General features: G+C 45.7%; 2 protein-coding genes across 9 annotated transcripts in view; both read right to left on the reverse strand.

Moving 5' to 3' along the window:
• Positions 1–10,366: 10,366 nt before the first annotated feature.
• On the reverse strand, positions 10,367–14,074 carry LOC147205661 (uncharacterized). 8 transcript variants are annotated; one of them, XR_015100822.1, is made up of 9 exons: positions 13,623–14,071; positions 12,413–13,366; positions 12,230–12,284; positions 11,794–12,144; positions 11,637–11,700; positions 11,352–11,461; positions 11,030–11,201; positions 10,707–10,876; positions 10,367–10,630 (listed from the first exon to the last, which is right to left on the reverse strand). XR_015100822.1 is itself a non-coding variant. In XM_086110309.1 (8 exons), the coding sequence occupies exons 5-8, from the start codon at positions 11,400–11,402 to the stop codon at positions 10,626–10,628; spliced, it is 375 nt and encodes a 124-aa protein (XP_085966435.1). In that variant the 5' UTR covers positions 11,403–11,461; positions 11,637–11,700; positions 11,866–12,144; positions 12,230–12,284; positions 12,413–14,073; the 3' UTR covers positions 10,367–10,625. The 8 variants fall into 8 exon arrangements, 2 of the variants coding, with proteins under 2 accessions (XP_085966435.1, XP_085966436.1); XR_015100823.1 differs by having other exon boundaries at positions 11,030–11,178; positions 12,413–14,074; XR_015100821.1 differs by having other exon boundaries at positions 11,034–11,201; positions 12,413–14,071.
• A 3,321-nt stretch (positions 14,075–17,395) lies between these two features.
• LOC147205662 (NT-3 growth factor receptor-like) overlaps positions 17,396–27,414 on the reverse strand; it is a 46,969-nt gene continuing 36,950 nt past the window's right edge. Inside the window, exons 13-18 of the mRNA XM_086108462.1 lie at positions 23,817–24,005; positions 23,184–23,314; positions 22,107–22,279; positions 21,286–21,529; positions 20,938–21,096; positions 17,396–19,293 (exon numbers count right to left, since the gene is read on the reverse strand). Coding sequence (XP_085964588.1) covers positions 19,108–19,293; positions 20,938–21,096; positions 21,286–21,529; positions 22,107–22,279; positions 23,184–23,314; positions 23,817–24,005 — 1,082 coding nt within the window. The 3' untranslated portion in view covers positions 17,396–19,107. The remainder of the gene's footprint in view (positions 19,294–20,937; positions 21,097–21,285; positions 21,530–22,106; positions 22,280–23,183; positions 23,315–23,816; positions 24,006–27,414) is intronic.

Here is a 27,414-nt window from a genome sequence, read left to right on the forward strand (position 1 = left end):
CATGGATGACATAAAGCTGTATGCTAAGAGCGAAAGGGACATAGACTCCCTGATCCACACAACCAGGATCTACAGCAGCGACATCGGGATGTCATTCGAGCTTGAGAAATGTAGTCGGATGGTGACTAAGAGAGGAAAGGTAGTCCGCACTGAAGGAGTCTCACTCCCTGAAGGAACAATAGCAGACATTGAGGAAAGCTACAAGTACCTCGGTATACCACAAGCCAATGGTAACCTCGAACTGGCAACAAGGAAAGCGGCTACGGCCAAATACCTCCAGCGAGTGAGGCAAGTCCTAAGAAGCCAGCTCAATGGCAAGAATAAGACCCAGGCAATAAACAGCTATGCCCTGCCAGTGATCAGATACCCTGCAGGAATAATAAGGTGGCCAAAGGAAGAGATTCAGACCACGGACGTTAAGACCCGAAAGCTCCAAACCATGCATGGAGGGTTCCATCCCAAATCCAGCACCCTGAGACTGTACGCAAGCCGAAAGGAAGGAGGCCGGGGACTAGTGAGTGTGAGAGCCACTGTCCAGGATGAAACATCCATGCTCCATGAATACATCAAGGAGAAGGCTCCAACGGATGACGTACTCAGAGAATGTCTCAGACAATGGGGAACAGAGGATGAGGCGCTGGAAGAGGGACCATCATGGGAGGACAAGCCCCTACACGGGATGTACCACCGGACCATAACTGAAGTGGCCGATCTCAAGAAGTCCTATCAGTGGCTAGAGAGGGCTGGCCTGAAGGATAGCACAGAGGCACTCATCCTGGCGGCTCAGGAGCAGGCCCTGAGCACCAGAGCCATTGAGGCCCAGATATACCACACCAGACAAGACCCAAGGTGTAGGTTGTACAAAGAGGCACCTGAGACAATCCAACACATAACTGCAGGGTGTAAGATGCTGGTAGGGAAAGCCTACATGTAACGCCATAACCAGGTGGCTGGCATAGTCTACCGAAACATCTGTACGGAGTATGGACTGGAAACCCCAAGGTCGGGAAAGACCTCCGAAGGTGGTGGAGAATGACAGAGCGAAGATCCTGTGGGACTTCCAGATCCAGACTAACAAGATGGTAGTGGCGAACCAACCAGATATCGTGATCATAGATAAAGGGCAGAGGAAAGCCGTTGTAGTGGATGTAGCGGTCCCAAGTGATGGAAACATCAGAAAGAAGGAACACGAGAAACTTGAGAAATACCAAGGGCTCAGAGAGGAGCTGGAGAGAGCCTGGAAGGTAAAGGTGACAGTCGTGCCTGTGGTGGTCGGAGCACTCGGGGCAGTGACCCCCAAACTAGATGAGTGGTTGCAACAGATCCCGGGAACAACATCGGACATCTCAGTCCAGAAATGTGCAGTGCTGGGAACAGCAAGGATACTGCGCAGAACCCTCAAGCTTCCTGGCCTCTGGTAGAAGACCCGAGCTGAATGAGGGACGGACACCACCGAGGGGTGAGATGAGGATTTTTTTAAAAAATATATACATAATTAATCTCCTCCACTCCTGTGGGCACCAGTTAGGAAACGAGCTGCAGCACTTTGGAATAAAAGGAGATGCTTAAGGGAGGACTGGCTGACTCCAAAATACTGTTTCAAAATGAAGTTTTGAAAGGACAGGCTTTATTTTAGCCTTCTGTCTGAAATGAAAAACAAAAGGATTAAACACAGCACATATTTGCTGGTTCGATTTAAATTCACTGTCCAATTTAAAGTACAAGTTTGAGACTGGCTTTACATTAGACGTCATTCGACCCTGGTCAACAGGGTGGAATGTAAACGGGCCACTGGAATCAAATACCATCACTTCTGTTTTCTTTTTCCTGAAATTCAAAAAAAATCTGGGCCATTGAGGCCTTGCTTTACTCTAGACAAGACAAAAGTGTTCTTAAGGAGAAAGCATTCCTTTTTGCTTCGTGGGGCATAGATACAAGGGCAGATCCTGAGTCATCCACTTACGCGGGGAAATCCAGACTTTGGTCTACCCAGCCACTTGGTCCTGACCAGCCAACCTATCAAAATTCATTTCCAAAACCGTTTGTCTGAACTCTAGATTAGTTGACGGGTTTTCACTTTCGCCTCACACTGCAAAGGACATGGGTTCAATTCCAGGCCCCGGCTTTCTCTGTGGAGTTTGCATGTTCTCCCCACGCCAGCGTCGGTTTTCTGCAGGTCCTCGGCTTTCCTCCCGCATTCCATAAACATGTATGGCATGTTAATGTAACATTCTAAACGGTCCCTCGGTGTGAGTGTCAGCGCGGATGGCTGTTCGTCTTTGTGTTCCCTGCGATTGGCTGGCAACCAGTTCAGAGTGTAGCAAGCTGACTGCCCAAAGACAGCTGGAATTGGCTCTAGCACACCTGCAACCCTCGTGAGGATAAGCAGATGGATGGATGGGAAGTGCAAACAATGTCCAAGCTTGATTTTTAAAAACACACATTCGCTGTGCGCTGAGATAGTGAGAGCAATTACTCACATGCTCATCTGAGAAGGACCGTTGGGTATCATCACTGAAGAAAACTCAAAGAATTGGTCTGCAAGCAGGAAAGCTCTCCCACCTGAAGAGGATTGGCAGTACCACCAAGACCTGCCTGTTGCAGATGGACTATTGATGAAAAGTGAGTGGCTTGTCATTCCAGCTAGGATGCAGGAGGAAATGGCCAGCATGATACATGAAGATCACCAGGGCATGAGAAAATGGCAGAGGTTGGCATTCCATCAGTTCTGACGAAAGGTCCGTCAATCTGTCACTGACGCCAATTTTCACAAGAATCACAAGAAATTTCAAAAAACAAACAAAAACCCCCCGATGGATTAAGCACTGACAGAAGTTGGTTTTCCTCAATCAGTGTAATCGTCACTAACGGGGTTGAGTACCGACAGACCTCTCAGTCCTTCACTGACAGACACTCATTTCACTAATGATTGACAGAAACCCACCCCCATCTCTCGTGTGTTGTTCGCGGGGTTGAGTGGACAGCATTGACGATATATTGAAGCGTCTTCCACTTCCTGTATAGTAGGTGGGAGTATGCTCTAAAGAGCGAAAATCTACAAATGAACCAAGAAGGTGAAAAATAAGGAGAGGACGATGATTCGCATTTATAGACAGGAGCAGGAGTGCGAGCGACTTGGATTGGATTCCCCCCTTGGCCAAACTGCAGTGCAGGATCCTGGTTAGAGTAAGAAAAGATTAGAAAGATAAAAAAAAAACAACAAAACATTTATTTGTCTCACAATGGACAAATTCCCAATTTACAGCAGCATCATTCTGAAAGGGAGAAAGTAGAAGAACAAAAAGTATATCAATAAATATAATATAAAATATAAATAGAAGCATATTGAAAATGGGTGAGTGGGGGTCAGTCCAGGTTTTCAGGTCCGTCTATTCAACAGCCTGAATGCTAGTCGGCAGGAACGAGCGGCGGAACTCTCCTTGCAGCACGGGTGTATCAGTCTCTGGCTGAAGGAGCTGCCCAATGCTGTCAGAGTGGCCTGTACTGGGTGGGAGGGTCTGTCCATCATAGCTGTTAGCTTAGCTAGCATCCTCCTGTTGCTCACCTCCTCCAGAGTATCCAGGGACCAGCCCAGAACAGAGCTGGCCCTCCTGACCAGTCGTCATGGCATTTTAAATGTTAAATTCAAACTTTTTGGCATTTTAGAAGTTACAACAGTGGCCGGCAGCCACGAATGTGCTCCCACTGTACTTAACAGTTCAATAGATTAAGTTGGCAAGTATGTGATGCTTTGTAAACATTTGTGGGTAGTAATTGTATGATGTACTGTAGATATTCTGCTCAACAATGCACTTTGTTTACCATTTCAATCAAATTGTATTTTTCATCGAGAGGACTACATTTAGGAAATTATCCACCCCCACGAAATGCATTGCTAGAGCACAACAGTCCATTTGCTGAGCTGTACTAACCAAGAGTTCAAATAAAAATTGAGAAATTCCTACCTTTGACCCTGGACTGATCGATCAAAGACTGCTCATTCGCACCTCATGCATTGATGACGCAAAGCAGTGCAGAGGTGCTCAAAGGCATGAATTGCACCACACATTGCCCACCGGCCTTTCATAGGTACGTCGTGGTGATATGCTTGAATTGTGCAGAGATATTCTCTCACTCGGCGGCCCGGTAGTCCAGTGGTTAGCACGTCGGCTTCACAGTGCAGAGGTACATTCGATTGCAGCTCCGGCCTCCCTGTGTGGAGTTTGCATGTTCTCCCCGGGCCTGCGTGGATTTTCTCCGGGTGCTCCGGTTTCCTCCCACATTCCAAAAACATGCATGGCTGGCTGATTGGACGCTCTAAATTGTCCATAGGTGTGAGTGTGGGCGTGGATGGTTGTTTGTCTTTGTGTGCCCTGCGATTGGCTGGCAACTGATTCAGGGTGTCCCCCGCCTACTGCCCGAAGACGGCTCGGATAGGCTCCAGCTCCCCCCGCGACCCTAGTGAGGATCAAGCGGTTCGGAAAATGGATGGATGGATATTCTCTCACTCAAGCATCGGGGTTCTTTTCCTCGGTGTTAGGACGACTGGAAGGCATGAACACTAGACAAATTGGGTCTCCACTTGATGTGCTGTCAAACACATTACAACTATTTTCATTCGTTTTCAAACTGTTTGAGCATTTTTACTGGTGCTTTTCGTGTGTTTGTTGTTTTTTTTATATGCGGAGCAAGTGTTACAGGAATAACGGTTAGCGTATACTGCACTTGTCACGATGGAAATAAACAAGCCACAACTTTACACGAGTTATTTCATTAACAGAGACCATTAGTTATATTAGTAAGGTGCAGCAACATTAATATCATTGTAAAGAAACCGTGTATAGGACCTGAGAATCTGTCAAATTAGCCAAGTGAGCAAGGTATGTGAAGCAATTAGTACGTCACACCAGCGCGCATATCAATGCTCCCACACTTTCACAATGTTATTTTTGAGTCATTTTTTTCCTGCTCCATCAACCACATGTGCCAAAATCAACTTTTCAATTTATTTTAATGAAACATACAGTATGTGAATGCAAAATGACAAAACAGCAGGTTTGATTTTTGTGGGGACACGATATATGTATTTGCTATGTGTTGGATTGATTATTTTTAGTCATCATACATTCGCTTATGCCTGACATGATAAATTGATTATGCTTGCAAAGAAGAACGCTTATGCTTGCAATCATTAATTGACTATGCCTGCAATGAAGAACGCTTCTGCTTTTAATAAAGATACATTCTTTATTATGTACTCACATTTTATCCATTATATACTCACTTTTATAATCAAGAATGCTTGGTGCACTGTGTGGAAGTTTAGGGACGCAACCACCTTTCCGAGGACGTGGTTGGGAAGAGATAAGTGTTAAGACTAAACAGTGAGCAAGGTTGGACAGTGAATGGAGCCATCAACACCAGCTGCAACGTGATGTTTTTGTAACAATTGCACACATGTACATCATTTACACACACATAGTCAAACAAGTTCAGTGTGTGTTCAACAGCCCCCACCCTTTAGATTAGACACACCTATGGAGTAGCTTTCCCAATAAATGAGGAGGTGAAGGGGGAGATTGTTAGGGTGACGTGCCGAGAACTGAAACCGAACGCTTCTCCTCGTTCCCTCCTGTTACCAGAATTGAGTCTCCTGTCTCCTCCTTGTGTTTTATTCCTGAGTGTCAAATTGGACCAACCATTCCCCCCTGTTCATCCTACATTTGTGCACATCACCACACAGAACCTTCCCGACGGATTTTATTCAGTGGAGTCATGCATATGCAACATAGGTAGACCCAGGGGTTGAAAAGAAAGAGGTTATCACCAGATCAAAATTCAATCTGAAAAAGAACCCAGGAAAAGATGGTAAACATCGTCCACAAAATCCCGATATCCAAATGAAAACAAGTCACCATAACCCGAGTTGTTTTCCACATCAGAATCATTGCCATTCAAAAGTAACAGCAGAGAGTACATTCCATTCAATTTAAAAGTCGTGGGTGCCACAACCGTAGTGATAAATTGGATAAGCAGAGCTTTTGATACAGGGACCGCAGCAAATCCACACAATGTCGAGATAGCTGAGAGAAAAGAATTTGAAAGATTAAGACATAACACACCAGTATGTGACGTGACAAAGGTCTTACTCCATAACTCTGATGACAAGGGCGTGGTCATGCCGGAGCGATCCGGTTCAGTGTGCGGGGCCCTCAGGGCGTGGTTGAACAGCACCGCTCACCACATACCGCACACGCTCGATTGGCCTCAGCCAAGAGCACATTGACCGCTATGCGGTCCCGGAACACCATCTGTCAATTGTTGTTTTACTTCCAATAGCCAAAAAGGCTTCCCCAGTATAATTTGCAAGCTTCTGGACACTGTCGTGGAGGTAGCAGATCCCGTCAGCACGTTTATAAAAATGGACCCCCATCGTGCAGCAACCTGGTTAACCAATTTATATATATATATTATACGCCACGAAGAACCCCAATTACACCAACATAGGTGGAATCTCAAATATCCTCTCCTGTGGACGAAAAATAGTCTTTGGTAAAAGCAGTGACACCAATGCGCAAACACCAGTGACAACCCTTAAAGCAGAGCTCTTTCATGATTTTTCGCAAAGAAAAAGAAAAACTCTCGGCCGCGATAATCATCATTTGCCTTCAAAATCAGTAGAAGTACACTACTGCATTACATTGTATCCGCATTAACATGAAATAAAAATAAACATAAAATAACAAAAAGAAATATAGTTCAACTTTCAGCAGAGAATAACTATATTAACGTCAGGTTATTTTCTTTTTTCCTCTTACCATCAAAGAAAAGATCCTAAACGCAGAAAATCACCTAAGAAATGTATTTAAAATCCGAACCTCATGTATTTAAAATCGGAACCTTTATGACCAAATTAATGCACCATTTGAACTAAAAATAAATCAATAAACAGTAATAAATCCAATTTCAGCCCAGCAACATCAACAGAGGAGCACAATACATAAATCACTTCAACCTCCAAAACAAACCCGAATAAAACAAGCCGTGCTCTTTTTTTATCACTCTTGGTGTGTGCACTTCTCAATTTTTATTATTATTATCATTTTTTTCATAATGAGATCGACGAGATCGATTATAAATAAAATACTTTTGCCTCCAAAACAAAAATGTATACAACAATTTGTGCCAAAATGTGTTTTTTTCTTTTCTTTTCCCAAGATCATCTAGATCACAGGTGTCAAGTCAAAACCCCACGTAAACTTATGTGGCCCGTGAAAGCAATTGACGTGCATCAACTTCCATGAACCCTGCTAAAATCTGTACTGAAATGTCAAAATTCTATATAAATTATGTCGAAATTTTGTGATAATTTTGTTACCTGTTAAACACTCACTCAAACAATAATTGAACAAAATATGACTGGTTTCAGAATTGGCAATTCATTCATATGTTGTTGTTAGTAAATAATTTCATTGTATTTCTGATATTCATTCCATGTACATCACTTTGTATACAGCGATGGTTGATTTAAGTTGCTCTATAAACACAGTTGAGTTGAGTTGTACAATTCATAAAATATAACCATTTAATCTAATTTCACCGTCGTACCGGCCCACCGAAGGAAGGTGTAACCCCAAAGCGGCTTGTGACAAAGATGAGTTTGACACCCCTGGTGTTTGGCACCCAGGTTATTATTAAAAATATACATCCTTTCACATGTGCTAAAGGAGAGCACAAATACCATTAAAAAAAGGAGAATAGTCGTCCATATGTTTGTGTGATCATATAACAGGAAATGACATGCCACCACTGATATTCTAGCATGTCAACAGAAACACACCCTAAATGAGTGCAAAGGTGTCTTGAAACTTCTTCCGCCGGTCGTTTGATGTTCCCAGTCACTAAAATACTGTGCCCATCACGTCACCGGACTTCGCTCACCTTCCTCAGTGGATGTTTCGATCGAGATGACCTTTTTACAATGTCCGTCAATCGGTGTGGTCAGCAACACTTCAAAGAAGTACAATGTTTCTTTTTCATGCTTTGAATCAGAGCCAGGTCTGCTGGAACCACCATTGTGTCCTGCTGTGAAAAAGCACAATCGTCCTATGGCAATCTCAATTCATTTTTTCTTTTTTTTTCTAAACGTTCTCACATAGTCAACCGAATCAGCTTCATTTCCTAGTTCACAATTTTGTAGAAAATATCAGTAATTTATATGGTCTCCCAAACAATATTTCAAACAAAGAAGAAAACACCATTCTCGTAATATTAACATATAAGTCAATTCAATTTCTTTAATTGAATTCTAACCATATACTTTCAGACTGGCTACCAATCCTGCAGATTGTGGACGGCAGGAGCAATAGTGTCTCAAGTAAAATGTGAAACATGCATTTTTTTTTTTTTATCAATTAGCCTGTTCACAAAATGTGTTCCATTGCCGTAAATCTTCGACCCATTTTGGAGCCTCGGGCCTCAACCAAACTCAGGCAATATGGCAATTCAACGAAACCCATGTGCATTACCTGAAAAGGAAATGTAGCTCGAAATGTAGCGTATTAAAACATCGGTTAACACCATAGGTTGTATAATGTTTCCGAACCAGAGACACCATTCCCCCCCGCCAACGCGTGAGTTAATCCATGACGCAAAAAATAATTTTGGGCTCACTGCCAGTGCTGACATAAACCCTATCTTGCAATATAGTTCTGCTGTTTTTCGCCACATTCTTGTTGCCGCATATTAAACAGAAGTGAACTTAACCCAAAACGTTATCATGTTGCTGATAGTCAGCAAGTCCCCCCTCTCCAAAAAATAAAACGCTGCCGTGTGTGCCGCGCACGTAGATATCACAACTTGATACAATAACGAACATTCGCATTCACAACAACCGCAGCCTCAACAAAGAAAGTAAAAAGTATATCTTGTTTATTCTTTTTCCTTCAGCCAATTCCTAACAATCACGTTGGCCACCATGGTGACCAGAAAATGTGCGACCCACGTGCTGAGTTCAAAAACACGTTCAAAAGCAAACCGCAAAATAACTATACAAATCAGTTTTAAGCCAATAAACTGATGCGATGTCATAATGCAACGGGGCACCAACTTGAGGAAGAGAGTAAAGCGATGCATAAATATGCTAGTGTATGTGCTCAAACAGTATGTGTACAAACCGAAAGTCATATCAACCTACTTAAACCCTCATAGTCCACCGTTTACTAGGAATGCAATATTTCTTTGAAGTGTCATAGCACAGAACTGCTTTATTGTCCATAAAGGGCAAAAAATCCCAAGGAATTAATATAAACTATATATGTATGGATAGCACAGATCCCGCTGAACATTTTGAGTGTTTGAAAAAAAAAAAAGAATGTTTGTATAACACAACATACATCATTTACAAAATTGTAAAACGCGTAGGTTCGGTATCAGCTTTTTTCGAAGGGCATAAGGGTTTTAAACATCGCCCGCAAAAAGCGTTTGTTTATATCTAGATTACTTCCTTCGCCCGTCAAACCGAGATATACACAAAAAAAGACCCATTACTACATTAGGTAATTCATTCAATCATTCATTTTCCGATCCGCTTTATCCTCACGAGGTTCGCGGGGGCAGGGGCGGGGGGGACGGTGTAGCCTATCCCAGCCATCTTCGGGCAGCAGGTGGGGGACACCCTGAACCGGTTGCCAACCAACTACAGGGCACACAGACACAAGCACAACCATCCAAGCCCATGCTCACACCTAGGGACAATTTAGCGTGTCTAATCAGCCCGCCATGCATGTTACTGCAATATTAATATCAAACAATTCGCAAAAGATCTGCGATCCCTAGGCTCAAAGGTGCGGATCAAACCGTTGCCAATTCCTAGTGGATCGCAGTGAAGTCCGTAAGGGAGCCTCCACGCCGAATTGACGGGACTTTCCATCACTGGAGAGTTGGTGCGAAATGGTAATGACCTTCGGGTCAGCAAAATCCCGCGGGACCGCGTCCGGCGGTATACAAATCCACCGCAGTCCTGGCGTTAAGCGCCTAGCAAGGTGGCGGACCGGATCCCCAAGCCGACCATCCCCATGGGTTATGAAGGAATGCCCACCCTTCAAAATAAAGCACCGGGCCCGGCGCACCCACGGTCCAACCTCGGGTGCTGCAGACCCCCTGGACCACCACCGTCGGCCACCGCGCTGCCGTGGACCCTGGCCACGGGGTCGAAGTGCGGGGGCGGGGTTGCGACCCGTCCCCCTCCCTCACGCTACATAGCCCCCAGGATGGCGATTCTCCCCCCCCCCTCTCCCCCCCCCTCCTGCCCCCTCAACCCGTTTCCCCCCTCTCCCGATCCCCTCAACCTCAAGAAGTCCGGCGGCGATGGCGCGGGCGTCGGGGACAGGCTCAGATGAGGGCCCACGTCCCTAGCTCCACAACCACACGTCGGCGGCCGTGGCACCATGGTCGCTCCCCTTGCGAACTGGTGATGGTGCAGGGGAGAGGCAGCGACCACGGTGGCGGAGCAGGACTCTCTAGTCACAGCGCTGCTCCCCTCAATCCGAGGAAGGGCCAATAAAAGGCGGCCTAAACACGCCCATCACCGCCATCGATCGGCTGGAGACCCGCCTCCAGCAGATTCATCCTTTATGCGGGCGAAACAAATACAAATACAAAAACCGGACTGCTTTCCTGGAAATCGGCGCTTGGAATGTACGAACCCTGATGGACAATGCAAGAGCAAAGAGACCGGAGCGCAGGACTGCCCTCATCGCCCTTGAGATTCAGAAGCTCGGCCTGGACATTGTGGCCCTCTCCGAGACCCGTCTCCCTGGTGCCGGGCAGATCGAGGAGCCTCGGCACGGGTACACCTTCTTCTGGAGCGGACGAGCTGTGGAGGAGAGAAGAATTCACGGTGTAGGGTTCTGCGTTAAGTCACGTCTGGTTAGAGATCACAACATCATCCCCGTAAGAACTTCTGAGAGACTCATGACCCTACCTCTGTGTCAATCCCAATCCCTTGTCATCATCAGCGCCTACGCACCTACCCTGGACGCCTCGGAGGAGGCGAAGGAGTCCTTCTATGCCGCGCTGCGTGGCCTGATCCTCCGCGTCAACCCCCGGGATAAGCTCTTGGTTCTGGGGGATTTCAATGCGCGGGTGGGCCGGGACCATCAGCTTTGGGGAGGGACTCTGGGGAAGGAAGGCGTTGGCAACTGCAACGAAAATGGAGAACTACTCCTTGGTCTCTGCGCAGAGACGGGGATGGTAATAACCAACACACTGTTTCGGATGGCCAACAAGCACAAGACCACCTGGCAACATCCAAGATCCGGCCACTGGCACCTGATCGATTACGTCCTTACCCGAATCTGCGACCGATCCGACGTCATGGTCACGAGGGCCATCCGCTCCATGGATGACGGATGGTCCGATCACAGGCTGGTAGCCTCAAGACTTAGGCTGAAGATCGCGCCTGCGAAAAGAAGGAAGAAGATCCCCAAGAGGATACATTTCAATGTTGGGCTGCTGAGGAATCCCCAAGTCCTCGAACAGTACCAGACGTCCCTCGCGGACAAACTGGACACTCAACCTCGGACCCTTCCTGCCACTGTCCACTCAGACTGGGAGCACTTGAAAACTGCGCTCACCAAATCCGCGGAAGAGGTCCTCGGTGTCCAGAAGAGGAGAAATCCCGACTGGTTTGCCGAAAACCTGGAAGAAATTGAGCCACTGATTTCAAGAAAGAGAGAGGCTCGCATTGCATGGCAGAACTGCGTTTCCTCCAAGAGACTTGAAGAAGCCTACCGGGCGGCCAAGAGTGAAGCACAGAGAGAGATCCGGAGGATCCAAAATCAATGGTGGGTCAACTTTGCCCACCAAATGCAGAGTTTCGCTGACCGTCACGATACCAGATCCTTCTTCGAAGCAACGAGGAAGATCATCGGTCCGGCTCACAATCCTCCAATGGCTGTGAAGGCAAAGGACGGCACCATCCTGCAGGAAAAGGAGGATACTCACCAGCGATGGAAGGAGCGTTTCATGGAGCTCCTGAACCGTCCGACATGCGCAATAGACGGCTTCCTCGATCCTGTCCCCCAGCTCCCCGTGCAACACTGGATGACGGAGCTGCCGACTCTCCGGGAGATCTCCGGAGCCCTGAGGAGGATGAAGAAGAACAAAGCTGCTGGAGTCGACGACATCCCCGTAGAACTTTTACAAGCTGGGGTGCACATCTCCTCACCCGCCTCCACACCTTCATCCTTCAATGCTGGGTCGAGGAGACGGTGCCTGGGGAACTGAAGGACTCCGTCATCGTCACGATATTCAAGAAGGGTGACAAACTCTACTGTGGAAACTATCGTGGAATTTCGCTGCTGTCAACTGCTGGAAAACTCATCTGTCGTATACTGGCCGACCGACTCACCTGTCTCGCTGAGCGGGTTCTTCCGGAGTCCCAGGCGGGCTTCCGTCCAGGAAGGGGAACCGCGGACATGGTGTTCTGCGCCAGACAGCTCCTGGAGAAGTGCCGGGAGCAGCGGAGGGAGTTCCACGCCATCTTTTATGATCTGGCCAAAGCGTTTGATTCTGTGCCCCGAGCAGCACTCTGGAAAGTGCTGGAACGTCAAGGCTGCCCCCCCAAATTCATATCCCTCATCCGGATATTTCACGACGGCATGAAGGGTTGCGTCCTGACTCAGGGCGAAATGACTCCCCCATTCCCGGTTCGGATTGGAGTCAAACAGGGCTGCACGGTGGCGCCGACGTTGTTCTGCCTCTACATCGCCGCGCTCATCCACCACGTCACCCCTGTCCAGGAGCACGGAATCACTCTACGCTACCAAACTGAAGGGTCGCTCTTCAACCTCAGCCGTTTGAGGAGCAGGCGGGGGACCATGGTCACGACCGTCAGCGAACTCCAGTACGCTGATGACAATGCTGCGGTCTCCAACTCCTCCGGGGGCCTCCAGCTCATCGCGGACGGCTTCGCCGCGGCGTACAGGACCTTTGGCCTCTCCGTCAACACCAAAAAGACAAAGACCCTCCACCTGAACCATCGTCCACCCCAAATCTCCATAGACGACGAACCCATCGAGCAGGTCTCGGCGTTCCCTTACCTGGGCAGCATTATCCAGGAGGACGCCGGCCTCACAGAGGACCTCACTTACCGTATCCAGGCAGCCCACACAGCCTTTGGACGCCTCGGTCGTCGGGTCTTCAGGAATCACGCCATTTCCACCAACACGAAGATCATGGTGTATAAGTCTGTCGTCCTCCCGACCCTTCTCTATGGCGCCGAATGTTGGACCCTCTATCGGAGCAGCATCAAGAGGCTCGAGAGGTTCCACCAAGGACGACTCCGATCTCTCCTCAACGTTTCCTGGGAGGAGAGAGTGACTAATAATGAGATCCTCACCCGGGCTGGCCTCACGAGTATCGAGGCCATGATCACCCTGGCCCAACTGCGGTGGGCCGGCCACGTGCAGCGGATGAGCGACGACCGTCTCCCGAAGCAGCTCCTCTACACGGAGTTGCTGGAGGGCACCCGTCCCCGCGGTGGCCCGAAAAGACGATTCAAAGACCAGCTAAAGGGTCATCTTCAGCGGTGCCGGATTCCCCCGGCACAGTGGGCTGACCTGGCCGCGGATCGGGCGGCCTGGCGTGGGGCTGTGCGGGGCGGGGTCCAGGTCCTCGAGACTCGACGCGTCGCTGCGGAGGAGGACCGGCGAGCGCGGAGGAAGGAGAGGGCCCGGCAACCGCCCGGCCCCCCAACCCACTTCTGTCAATCCTGCGGGCGGGGCTTTCGGGGAAGACTGGGCCTCCACAGTCATCGGAGACACAAGCACCAGGAGCCGTCGCCTTGTCCTGGGGGCCGCATTCCTCGATAACAAGGGCCTTCACCGACCGACCGAATATCAAACAAATTAAAGCACACAAAGAACGAGAGGTAGGACGAGACGAGTCTGTTGTACTTCCTCCTACAACCTCTCAAATCACGATTACCTGCTTATATGCCCAACAAACAAACAAACAAACACCCATCAGGAAGCGATAACAAAGTAGCAGGGTTAAGCACTGTGCATTTTTCCAGTGTTAAATGGGATTCACATTACAACATAGCAATGCAAAATAAATGCCTAGCAGGCGACAAAAACGTCATGCTAGTGTGCAACAGCTCATCCCTTTTTTTCTTTCCTAGCACTCTTCCAGCATGCAGAGTTCGCACGATACACTGCTCAAAGCTGCCAAGTGGCTTATCTATGCCGCAACTGTCTTTGGTAAACACCACCTAGGGTGTGTGGTTTTCAAAAATGCCACTGCTGACCTTAAAACGTGCAGTCATTCTAAGTTAACAAAGCCAATTTTAAATAATCCACACGTGACCTTGAAACATAAACATTGATTAAAGCTGGAAGATTTTGCTCTTGTGATGAACGGAATTAGAAATCCAGCCCATGTATGCACAAATGAGACATGTCTTAAAATCTGACGTTTTTTTATGACTCAAACCAACAAGAATTTGTATGTTCGACGATAGCTTCAACTCTAGTCATTACATTTCATAATGAGGGAAGGCACAACACAATCCAAGGATAGCAAAATTGTAACTGAATTTACATAATTTCATGACACAAGACCATTATTTCTCCCACATCAGGAGCCGTGATGGCTCTTCTCATGTTTCAAGAGAAATGTGCATTTTATGAACGTAATCTATAAAACATTGTAACATAATCGGAACATTTTGGCAATTAGCAGCATAACAGAAGCAGTTATAAACCAAATAAGATAATTGAAACCCACAGACAGGTAACAGTTACAAATCATCCAAATCATATACTTACACATCATCATCTGTATACTTACACATTCTACCTCCTCCCAGAAAGTTAACAATGTCCCCCATACGTCCACTGACGACCACCTAACACAAAAAATTGTGTCTACGACTTACAAACAACTTTCTAAGCATCTTGTGACCTTTTGGCCCTATTCAACCTAAACACATGATGACCTCCTCTTTCATAGCATCACTGTCCAACCTCACCTGCCTGTTCCTTTCTTTATTCTCAGCATACTCAACTTCCATCATCACCTTACGTCTCACCACCAACATTTTCACTTGCCTTTCACCCACTATAAGAATCCAAAACTCTCTGTGTCACCACACCCATACTCAACCATTTTCTTTCTTTATCGGATTTACACATACTTCATGTAGCGCCGGTTGAAATAATGAAGCTTAAGTGGCGTTAGGAATCACAATTAATACAGTGACAATTACAAATAATTACAATAGATGCCGTCCAAACCTCCTACACTGCAAAAGCCAGAAAATAAAACAAACAAGACTCCATGAGACGAGGCAAGAGTCACGCTTATCTACACACATTCAAAGACAAATTAAGCACATATTCGCAGACACAACTCGACGGACAAACCAAAATATTCACCTTGCTACCACTCTCAACCAGGTCAAGCACCTACAAACTTTTGTCACCTGCCAGAACACTTCACTTCATCCAAATATCGATATACACCATCAATTTACCGTCAAACAAGCCACTATCACTTTCCGTGTTCCTTCAAAATGAAACTTCCTTCCATCACGAAGCCAACAAGGAAAGTTGCTATCTCTTGCTGAGAAGCAGGAATGTCTCGTCATGCAACTTACAAATTTACTCTTGGGACACTCACGGGAAATGTGGCCTTTCGCCCTACAACACCAACAAATAATCTTCCCTGGACCAGTCCCACGTCTCTTTCTTGGCATTCCTCTGCCCCTATTTCGGCGCGGATTGTTGACTGTGCGTGTGTATGTGAGAGTAAAATCCACTCCCAAATCTCCCCTTCCCCTAAAGGTCATTGGATGGCCCCCTCGAAACGAGGGTGGAGGGGATGGTGGAAAAGGAGATGTTGAAGTTGGAAGGGATGAATACAATGATGGTGTAACAGGATTTGTGGATGTCATCTCAAGCTCACTTTCTCTCTCCACTTTCTGTTTTACTTCTGTCCGTAAACCTACCGGTCCCAACTCATCATCCTCTCTCCTGTGAAATATAATGTTTCCTTCGCTCTTGTCATGGTTAAATTCCGTCTCACTGACACGTTCCCTTCCTTCAACTTTCTCTATTCCCTTTTACTCTTTCACTTTCTGCCTCTTTTCAGCCAAGAACATCCAGAACTCAATGTCTTCGAACCCATCCATATCCATTTTCTCTCTGTCATTTTCGCACATAGTTCTAATGTTATCCTGCAGGTGCAGTAATGTTTGTGTGCTCAGCCGGCCAGCGAAATTATATATATTTTTTCCACAAATTTAGATGTTTTATCTTTGAAGGACATTGGCTCTCTACAAATTTCCAGTCCGTACATGTTAACTTCATTTTAGGATTCATTTTATCCGTGCTCTTACTATTTAGTATCCCCATTTTGTAATTTTGAGATTTTGAGAAAATTTGAGAGTCAGCGATTTACCTAGGGTAACTAGGCTGACTTTTCCCTTGAACAGGGTGACAATTTCTCCAACTGAGGTAATTTCCAACCTTCAACCACCAAAGTGGCGGGAAATTCTTGCATCTGCTTCCTCAGACAGTTGCCACAACAAATGTCCTGTTCTAACGAGGTAGCAAACCTCCACTCACACAGTTACACAGTCACTCATTAAGCACATTTAATTCGATTTATCCGATTACCTTCACCCGAGGTAACGTACTATATACACACTCTATTTACACACGGAGTTTAAGTACGTACAGGACACCGCCGCCCTACTTACCACCAAGAGTAGTCCTCTCTCCTTTGGATTCGCTTCAACCCTCAGCCTCCAGACGAGGAGCCGAAACCCAGTCCCGGAAAGGGTGTTTTAGCCATGGGCACGGTCTTCCTGGCCGTCGACTCAGCGTCTGGAGGCGTCAGGTATATTGCGATCCCGGACGAACCCTCAAAAATGTCAGGTTGGTCCAATTTGACACTCATGAATAAAACACAAGGAGGAGACAGGAGACTCAATTCTGGTACCAGGAGGGAACGAGGAGAAGCATTCGGTTTCAGTTCTCGGCACGTCACCCTAACAATCTCCCCCTTCACCTCCTCATTTATTGGGAAAGCTACTCCATAGGTGTGCCCAACCTAAAGGGTGAGGGCTGTTGAACACACACTGAACTTGTTTGACTATGTGTGTGTATGTGAGTGTAAATTACGTACATGTGTGCAATTGTTACAAAAACATCACGTTGCAGCTGGTGTTGATGGCTCCATTCACTGTCCAACCTTGCTCACTGTTTAGTCTTAACACTTATCTCTTCCCAACCATGTCCTCGGAAAGGTGGTTGCGTCCCTTAACTTCCACACAGTGCACCAAGCATTCTTGATTATAAAAGTGAGTATATAATGGATCAAATGTGAGTACATAATAAAGAATGTATCTTTATTAAAAGCATAAGCGTTCTTCTTTGCAAGCATAATCAATTTATCATGTCAGGCATAAGCGAATGTATGATGACTAAAAATAATCAATCCAACACTATGCAATGAGGGGGTTGAGAAAAATGTCCAATTGCGCACATCTTCGAGTAAACATTGGGTGAGAAGTGAGCATTGCGATAGGCACAAATTAAGAGGCCGGACACTCTGACGTAAATGTGTGGTCTGGACATGGAATGCTCATAAAGTTTCAGTTGAAAGTCTACAAGTGCCTTCCAACTTGTTCATGGGACTTGTAGGCCTCCAACATTTCTAAATTACTGAGAGTGACCTTGAGGAGTGATTGGATGGCCGTCGCAAGGGTTGCTTCAACAAAGCAGGCTTGGAGGGCAGCTGCAAAGGTTGTGCCGCCAAAGCGGGTTCAGAGGACGGCTTCAGGGCATATGCCACCAGAGCAGGGTTGGGACATTGCACTGCCAAGGAACCGGGATGGGGGCCTGCTTTTGCTGAAGTGCCGTGACGGATGCAAAGTTTCCTGTAGCTCTCGAGTAGCCAGGAGGGGAAAATGCAGCTGCCAAGGCGCCGGCACGGGGCCTTGCCTCATCAGCATGCCACCATAGAGGTTGGGGAGCACAAGAGACACAGAGGGGCAGGAGTACAGGTACTGGGGAAGGTGAACTAGCAGAAAAATTATGAATGGGAGGAGGTGAAGAAGTAGACAGTGAATGAGGTGACGAAAAAGATGGAGTAAAGTGGCTTGGGGGCAGGTTCAGCATGACACGACTTGTAAAAGGCGCGATTGCGGGTGGAACCAAAACCTTTACCTGGGTGTCTATGTTGGTCCCGGAAAATGAAACAGTGGGCGTGAAAATAGTACAAGTACAAACAAGTACAAGCAGATGGCACAGGTGAGAGAGACGTGGAGGAAAAGACAAGAGTTTGCACGAAGGGTGTGGGGGTGGTCGGCAGGCTGAGGGCAGTAGGTTGGATGGTTAGGAGCAGGTGGTGACGTCTGCGGCTCAATGGATTGTGCCTGAGTCTGCTGGGTCCATGACTGGTCAGTACATACTGTCACATGAGGAACGAAATTAGGACATAGAAGCATACATGACACGGAAGTTGCGAAGTTAGTCTTAATCTACAAAATACAAAGTAATGGCAGAGAGCAAGGCTGGATGCAGAAGACAAAGAGCTGATACTCAGGGGGATGTCACTGAGTAATCCAAGTTTATATACTGTGAGAGATCAAGCCTATATTCCAGAATAAAGAGCCACAGCATAGCAACTGAAACATTAAAGAGCAACAGTGACAACAGCACAATCATCAAGGCATACTGGGCTTATTATAATTTTAAATGTTAATTTCCACTAACAACATACCAACAGGAGGCTGCTTAGGGAACATGTTTATACGATATTATTTTCATGAATAACAATCAGCTAGTTTCCTAGTTGGTGTCCAGATAGCTGCATTCCAGCACTGATAGCCAGATACAGTCCATACAAACATACACGCATCTCCAAGGGCTTACTTATATTTTGTGCCACCATGACTTAACTGTCCCATTATGAGGCAGTCAAACCCTGGAACCTTGATGTTGGGCTATGTTGACTCGAGTCATGTATTTTATTCCGTGACACTGATTTGCTCCTTGACCTAAATTTACATTCCGTTCCTCTTCATTTGGTCTGTGTCTAACCCAATATGTGCAGATAGACTGGTGCCGCTTTCATCAGAGATAACAGAGTCTTTTGAATGTCCTTCATGTTGAGGCGCTGATGTGGCTCTCTCTGCCAGCAGCCAAGCATTATGTCATAGACTCCTTTGGGACAGAGCCTTGGGCACTCCAGTACCCTGCCCTGAGTTATACACTCAATCACCTGGAAGAAGAATGACACCGATTATAAATTATAACACGCAACATAGTCCTGAATTGTTATTGTCTACATTCTTTCCATACATATAAACAAGTGATGTTATAACTGCACACATATAATCTAAATCCAATAATACTAAATATAGTATATGCAAATAAAATGTACAAACAATAAAAATGGCTCATCAGCACTTAAAATGTTCAACAAAAATATGTATATGTATAAATATGTCTCCCAGGACATGAAGTGGGAAGTCAACACCATCTCCATCCTGAAAAGGGCCCGGCAGAGGATGTACTTCCTGAGGCTGCTGAGGAAGCATGGCCTGCCACAGGAGGTGCTACGACAGTTCTACACGGCAGTCATCGAATCAATCCTGTGTTCTTCCATCACGGTTTGGTTTGGGGCCGCCACAAAAAAGGACAAAATCCGACTTCAACGGACAGTTAGGACGGCGGAAAAAATCGTTGGCACCGCCCTACCCACTCTTGAGGACTTGCACACTGCAAGAATCAAGACAAGGGCACGGAAAATCCTCCTGGATCTCCCGCACCCTGCCCACCACCTTTTCCAGCTACTCCCCTCAGGCAGACGCTACAGATCCATGCGCACCAAATCCAGTAGACACTTAAACAGCTTCTTCCCTCTAGCCATTAACTCCTTAAACAGTCACTGACGTAGTCACTCTTCTTGTACTACAAATACTGCTACTGGTTACTCTAAAATGGTTCAATGATTTGTTGTTTACGATGATACTAATGCAGCGTGTTATACCGGAGACAAATTCCTTGTGTGTTCTACATACTTGGCCAATAAAGATGATTCTGATTCTGATTCTGATGTATTTTTTTCATTAAAATTCCAGCCATCCATTTTATTTACCACTTATCCCCATTAGGATCAGGGGTTGGCTGGTGCCTATCCCAGCTGAGTAAGGGCATGAGGCAGTTTACTCCCTGAACTAGTCACATCAATAAATATACATGCAAATGTAAATTGGGCGACACGGTGGTCGACTGGTTAGCACGTCCACCTCATCGTACAGAGGTCTACGGTTCAATTCCGGGCTTTGGCCTTCCTGTGTGGAGTTTGCATGTTTTCCCCTTGCCTGCCTAGGTTTTCTCTGGGTACTCCGATTTCCTCCCACATTCCAAAAACATACATGTCAGGTTGATGTAACACTCTAAAATGTCCCTATTGTGACTGTACGTACTGACCAGTCATAGAACCAGCAAACTCAGGCACAATCAATGCATTGAGCTTCAGACGTCACCACCTGCACCTAACCATCCCTTCACCTCCAATCAGGGAGTGATGGTCTTGCCAGCTGCTGTTTCGACTATTCACCAGCAATCCCTCATGTCGCTCTTTCTTGATGGGTCGCCCAGGCCGTCACAACCCAGCCCCCTCAGCCTGCTGACCACCCCCACACCCTTTCAAGCTCTGTCTTTTCCTCCACGTCTCTCTCACTTGTGCCATCTTCTTTTCCTAATTTTTCACACTCCCTTTCTGTTTTCGCACCCCATGTTTCATTTTTAGACTCAGATTTTTCTGATTGTGAAGATGACCCCGATTTGGTTAACCTCCTTTCGAACTCCGATTCCGATTTTGACACCGATTTTGGTGCAAATATCAGTGAATGTGTACCTCGTTATTGGCCAGCTGGAACCAGGGCTGTTTGCCATTGGTGAAGATTTCCCAGAGAACAACGCCAAAGCTCCACACATCAGTCTCTGTTGTAAATTTCCTGTACATGATGCTTTCTGGGGGCATCCAGCGAATCGGCAGCATAGTGTGACCTCCCACCTGACCATACACACATACAAATGTGTATAGTTAATAAATTGTGTAAACTAGTTTGTTTACAAGGGCACCCTGGTTTAAAAAAAAACAAGTTTTGCTCTGTAGCCTGTAGTGTACATGCATTCTCTACATATTTCAAATATGAGCAAATGACAGTAAACCGTTTGATGAAAGAAACATGGATGATCTTACCCTATAATAATCAGTGCTGTAAATATCTCTTGACATGCCAAAGTCTCCTATTTTCACCTGGAGAGCATTCCCTACCAGACAGTTTCTGGTAGCCAAATCACGGTGTACAAAGTGCTGTGATGCAAGGTAGATCATCCCTGCTGAAATTTGACTGGCTATGTGAAGCATCTGGGAAAGACCCAACTCCCCATTAGTCTGCAGTGGCTGTCCGTCCACCAGGATCACGGCATCTGGTCCGTGAGCTCTAAGGAGTGTGTGAAATGGTTATGATATAGTTCAAAGACTTCAACTGAATTCAGAAAACCATGACTACTAAAACACCATGAGCTTCTATGCACCACAGGGCAGATGGGACAGACAGTCAGTGCTGTGCCAACCACAAATCTCTTAGGGTTAAATCATCATTTGTCATGTACACACACATTTCCATGAAATTTGACTTTGGTGCACACAGCAAATGCACATTGTTAGCGGTACACAGAGGAGAAGGCAGCTACTGAAGAGCAGGGAGCAGGTTTGAGTGTCTGATCACAGCCATGTGTTTGGGGAGTGGATGGTCTTGAACCAGTGTTGCCTCTGTGGCAGAGGACAATCTTAACCACTTGGCCATGGCTGGCTCTATCCTCCCATAGATTACTGCTGTGCCAAATAAGGTGCCTTAGTTAGAATGACTTCACTGGTCAGGTGTCCCAGGCACATCCCAGGAGGCCCAGGACATGCTGGAGGGATCGCATCTCCTGAATGTCTGATTGACTAACTCACCGTTGTGTTAGTATAGTCTAACAGTCCCCGGCTATGGTTTACACTTTTTCTGCCCTCACCTGAGAAATTTATTCAAATCTCCATGCTTCATGTACTCAAAGACCATGATGAGCGGATCTCCATCAACACAAACTCCATAAAATTTCACAATATGTTCATGTTGGAGATTGGTCAGCAGTTCAGCTTCCCGTTGGAAATCTTTTCTTGCTGATAAAGTGGGGTCCTTCAGAGTCTGGAAAGAAAGAAATAGTGCATTGTGTGTTGAAATCAAATGTCAAATCAAGTGCAGGGTGTATTAAATGCAGTGTAGTTTTCCAATGGCTGGAACCACTGCTTCTCAGCAACAAAGTTTAGGGTGCAATTGTCCATACAGTTCATTGACCAAAATGTGGATGGCGGGGATACTTGCCCATCATCTAGTACAGAGTTGTTCAAATACGGTTCTCCTCTCTCCTGAATGTTTTAGATGTTTCCTTCCTCCAACACAGCTTGATTCAAATATCAGCTCATCAGCAAGCTCTGTAGATGCCTGAAATGATCCTGATCACTTGAATTAAATGTTGTTGGAGGGAAACATCGAAAACATACAGGATAGCAGCCCTCAGGTACCAGATTTGGACACGCCTGTTATTATATTTCAGTCATCATCATACATCTCTGAAGAAACCTACACAACATGGCTTCAAAAACGGTCCCCCAAAACATTTGTATTCTAACCCATGGAGAGTACCAAAATGAATGTTCCACAAACAAGTCCAGCAAATTTTACTGTACAAAGTAGCATCGGGCTGAGCAATTTAAACCACACACACACACGATTACCAATCTCCTGGCAAACACATTTAAAATGTTCTCATTAAAGTTTTGTTATTTCCAAAATAATGTTTTAAAATATCTCTATTAATCAAAACTGGTCAATTTATTTTTATTTTAAACTGACTGGATAGGTGGATGGAAGTTAAGTGTACAGTTATTAGAAGTCAGACTCAAAAAGCAAGGATATGATTAGTGATATGCGATTTGATGATTACAGTGGGTAAAAATACATTTTGAGCATAAGAATGTGCAGCGACACACACACACACTTTTCTCTCTCTCTCTCTTTCTCTCTCTCTCTTTTTCTTTATCCCTCTCACCTTTACAGCTACAAGCATTTTGTCCTTTTTTGGGCACAGAGTGTAGCATTCTGCCAAGAAGACTTTCCCAAAAGCTCCTTCTCCAAGCTCCCGCTTCAAAATAATGTCCCTCCGTTTTAGATGTTCAACATCTGAAAGAGTGAAACAAAAATAATTGCCATTAACCCAAAAATACAACACCAACATGCAATGTTCCGTCCAAGCTGTACACGTGAGCAATTTCAGCGCACACACATTCCATTTCTATACTCATTCCTTCATTTCCACCCAACTTTAAACTACGAAAAGGACACCACACCATTCCCACTCCCCTTACAGTTTCAAGAGCATGACCTAAGGTGCAAACACAGTTTTGCTTGAAACATATATTTGACACACTTAGACTGTCATCACTGACATGATGCTGCAGGCCAAATATGCGCGTAGTTTACGAGCCTCTTAAATGAGGCTCTTTGCATTTTTCAAAGGTGAGGTAACTAGAAATGTTTATGCATTATACAATGACATTCTTCCTTTGTAGTGTTTTTCACATGACAGTGGCAATATGCTCACTAGAGTTCTGTGCTTGCGCAATGGAAATGCTGATGAAGGACACACCGCTGTCAATGTGTGGTTTTAATTACTTGCACGTACTGGTGGAGGATTTCTGATAGTTGTGTCCATTTCTGAAGTACTGCGGATTCTCAATAATAGGAACCCTGTTCAGTCCAATCGTCACAGCCTCCAGTCCACCATTCCATATACATGGGCTGGTGATCCCATTATTTACATGATGAAGTGGGCTAATAGAGTCTTCTTCACCACTTATCACAGCTGCTGGACCTAGGACAGGAAAATATGTCAACAAATTATTCTCAAGGAAGTTGTTTGGTTGGTCTGTCTTTCAAAAATAAAGACAGGAGAAAGAAAAAAAACATTTAAACGAGTTTGGTCTTTATGAAAATAATTGTCAAGATTCACATGGAAGCAACTGGTGTTTTTATTGAACAGTGACAATGTCAATCAAATTACAGCATAAAGTAGAAGTCTGCAGAAGAGCATGAATAACTTGCCAGTTGGTCAAAAATCACAGACTGAAACATGAACTGAACCACCAACTGAAAATCTACAAGAATGCTGAAGAGAGCTGTGTAAATTAACTAGCTTGACATTTGGGTTCCTGTCCCTAAAACCATCACGCACGTAGGAGGTTAACCGTGATGACCTGGCTGCTCGCAGCATGAGCTGAAGCATAAACTAGCCCTGCTCCCATCTCAAAGCCAGTAAAGCCACCCATGGGGTCCTGATGGAACTCCCCAACCCACATGGGATCTGAGCCACGAGAAACCATACCAGGCTTTGGTTTTCCTGCTTCCTTCCTCCGTTTTTGTCTTTTCTTCTTTGCCTGCAAACAAGTCTGAGTGCCTTTCAATTGCTCATCATGTGACACTCTACTGATCAAACGTAGGTGATGACATTGCACCGGACTTGGGCTCCAGGGTGTGCACATAAACAAACTGTGCTTTACATAAAGTTTGCCAACATCACTTAACGCCACCACCTTCTCACGCTTCTGAGCGAGACACCCCATTCCTCCCTTGCATTCCATTCATTTTTATTTGTTTTTCTTTTTCTTTTCATTCATTTAGGCTTGCCGGAGAATTTAATCTTCTGATACGACTTCTATGTTTGAGACCTCCTGATCATCCCAAGGACCAGACACCATACTTGGGGAGACAGAGCATTCTCTGTTACCACGGCCACCCTTTGAAATTCACTACCAAAAGATAGCCATGACATTGTTGACCCCTCTATGTTCAGGAACAAAACAAATCACACCTTTTCCGTACTGCATTTGAGCTGCAATAACAGAATTAATGGAAACAGAGGCAACATCAAACTTAATCACCACTTGAACTGCGACCTCTTTTATCTTGCGCGACAGGTATTACTTAACCCTTGATTTAAAACAATGAACCTTTGGTTTGTAAAATTTACTAGTTCTGTTTTGTTGATTTATGTTTGTTTGCACATTTGTTTTTTGCTGACTGTTCAAGAACATTAATGCGTCTTTGAGTTATTTTGAAAAGCGCTCTACAAATTTAATGTCTTATAATTATTATTATCGATCCATCCATTTTTCCAATCCGCTTATCCTCACAAGGGTCGCAGAGGTTGCTGGAGCCTATCCCAGGCGTCTTCGGGCAGTAGGCGGTGGACACCCTGAACCAGTTGCCACCCAATCACAAGGCACACAGAGAGGAACAACCATCCGCGCTCACACTCGAGGGACAATTTGGAGTGTTCAATCAGCCTGCCATGCATGTTTTGGGAATGTGGGAGGAAACCGGAGTACCCGGAGAAAACCCACGCAGGCAAAGATGAGAACATACAAACTCCACACAGGGAGGGCAGAGCTGGAAATGAACTCGATACCTCTGCACTGTGAGGTCGACGTGCTAACCACTGGACCACCAGGCCACCTTTTATTATTATTATTATCTTTCAATAGTTGCAGTTTTTAAGTATTGTCCATATACAGAAATCCAGCAAGAATTTGGTGAGTGTGTGTGTGTGTGTGTGCCCCCTCAGCCTACTTGCTCAAAATCTTCACCTGAAATGTGCAACTGATTCCATCAGTTTTTGATTGAGAAGGTTTCTACAGCTTGGACTCTTGTTTTAAATACCACATTTGACCCCTCTGTCCATATTCTGTGTTCAGTTGTGTTAAATTCTTTTGAAGCTGTGTTCTTGAAATCTTTAGAGGATGTGGTTTCCCAAACTTAGAATCTGCTTCCCCTTGTGCTCCACATTTCTTTAAGGAGGTTCTCCTCAGTATTGGAACATCGGTCTTGGCCATTATAAACAGCAGTCTCTCTTCTGGTAAAGTTCCCTAACAATTTAAACATGTGGTGGGTGCAACTGTTGCTCAAGAACCTGGCCTTGTGAATTCTGTAAAAAAGTAGTGTACAGGCAGTTACAATCGTTCTTGGATGAACATAACCAACCTTTGAGGTCTTCCAGTCAGGTTTCAGGATGATGCATAGCACAGTCAGCCCTGTTACATGGTTCGAATTACATCCTCCGAACAAATGACACTGGAGACTAAGTGTGTCTGGTTTTATTGGATTTAACTGCAACATTTGATCCAGTGGATCACACAGTATTCTGTTGGCTCATTTGCAGCACTTGGTGGGCATTGGCGGTAGCGCCCTTGAGTGGTTTTGGTCCTATTTAGTTGACCGAACCTTTTGTGTAATTCTTGGCTGCTCTGAGTCACGTACTACCCCACTGTTGTGTGGTGTTCCACAGGGCTCAATTCTGGGGACTCTGCTGTTCTCATTGTATCTGTTCTCATTGGGTTCCATCTTAAGGAAACATGGTATTTCCTTCCACTGCTATGGTGTGTTGCAGCAGGGAGACATGTAAAACATACAGTATAACGGCCCTCAAGGATTGGCGTGAGAGACCTATGGCATAGGTGTCAAACTCAGGTCCTGGAGGGCCGCTGTCCTGCATGTTTTCCAAGTCTCCCTGCTGCAACACACCTGATGCAGATGAACAGGTTCAATGTCAGGCTTCCGCAGAGCTTGCTGATTATCTGATCATTTGAATCAGGTGTGTTGCAACAGGGAGACTTGGAAAACATGCAGGACAGCGGCCCTCCAGGACCTGAGTTTGACACTTATGGGTTGGCTCTTCCAGTGGCTGAGGGTGCTGAGGCCATTGAGGTGGCTCCTAGTCTTATCCTACTCGCGATGCTCTTGTTGTGGCACCGGTCAAAGAGCCGAAGGGTGAGTAGCGACCTAAAACACAGTGCACGCTCCCAGAGTTTCAAAGCCATGTAGACATTTGTCTTGCCTGCCATTAAATGGAGACTGAGGAAAGGGCTCAACAGGCTAAGCAAGACCAGTCTTTGCAGAGGAAATAGATGGAGCTGGAAATCGAGGCTGACTTTTACCATTTCTTCTTCACTAGCCTTCCACGGAAACCAACATTTTGAAATGTGACTGAATTTCCAAGAATAGTTATGCTAGTCCTGGTTCAAATTCATTCTAGGGACACAATGTCCAACCAAAAGCCCTCACTCATCGTAACTCAGACATTCATAATTAGTGTATTGATAGAACCCTGGTCACAGACAACCATTCCATAAATTGTTGTCTGATTTTTTTAAAAAGGAGAATCAACAGTTTTCTTCTTCAAGTAAAAACAAATAAACAAAAGGAAAGCAAATTGTCCATTCACTGGT

This window comes from Hippocampus guttulatus, chromosome 4 (assembly GCF_054856545.1).
Source record: "Hippocampus guttulatus isolate MCC_2025c chromosome 4, RoL_Hgut_1.0, whole genome shotgun sequence".
Taxonomy (NCBI): domain Eukaryota; kingdom Metazoa; phylum Chordata; class Actinopteri; order Syngnathiformes; family Syngnathidae; genus Hippocampus; species Hippocampus guttulatus.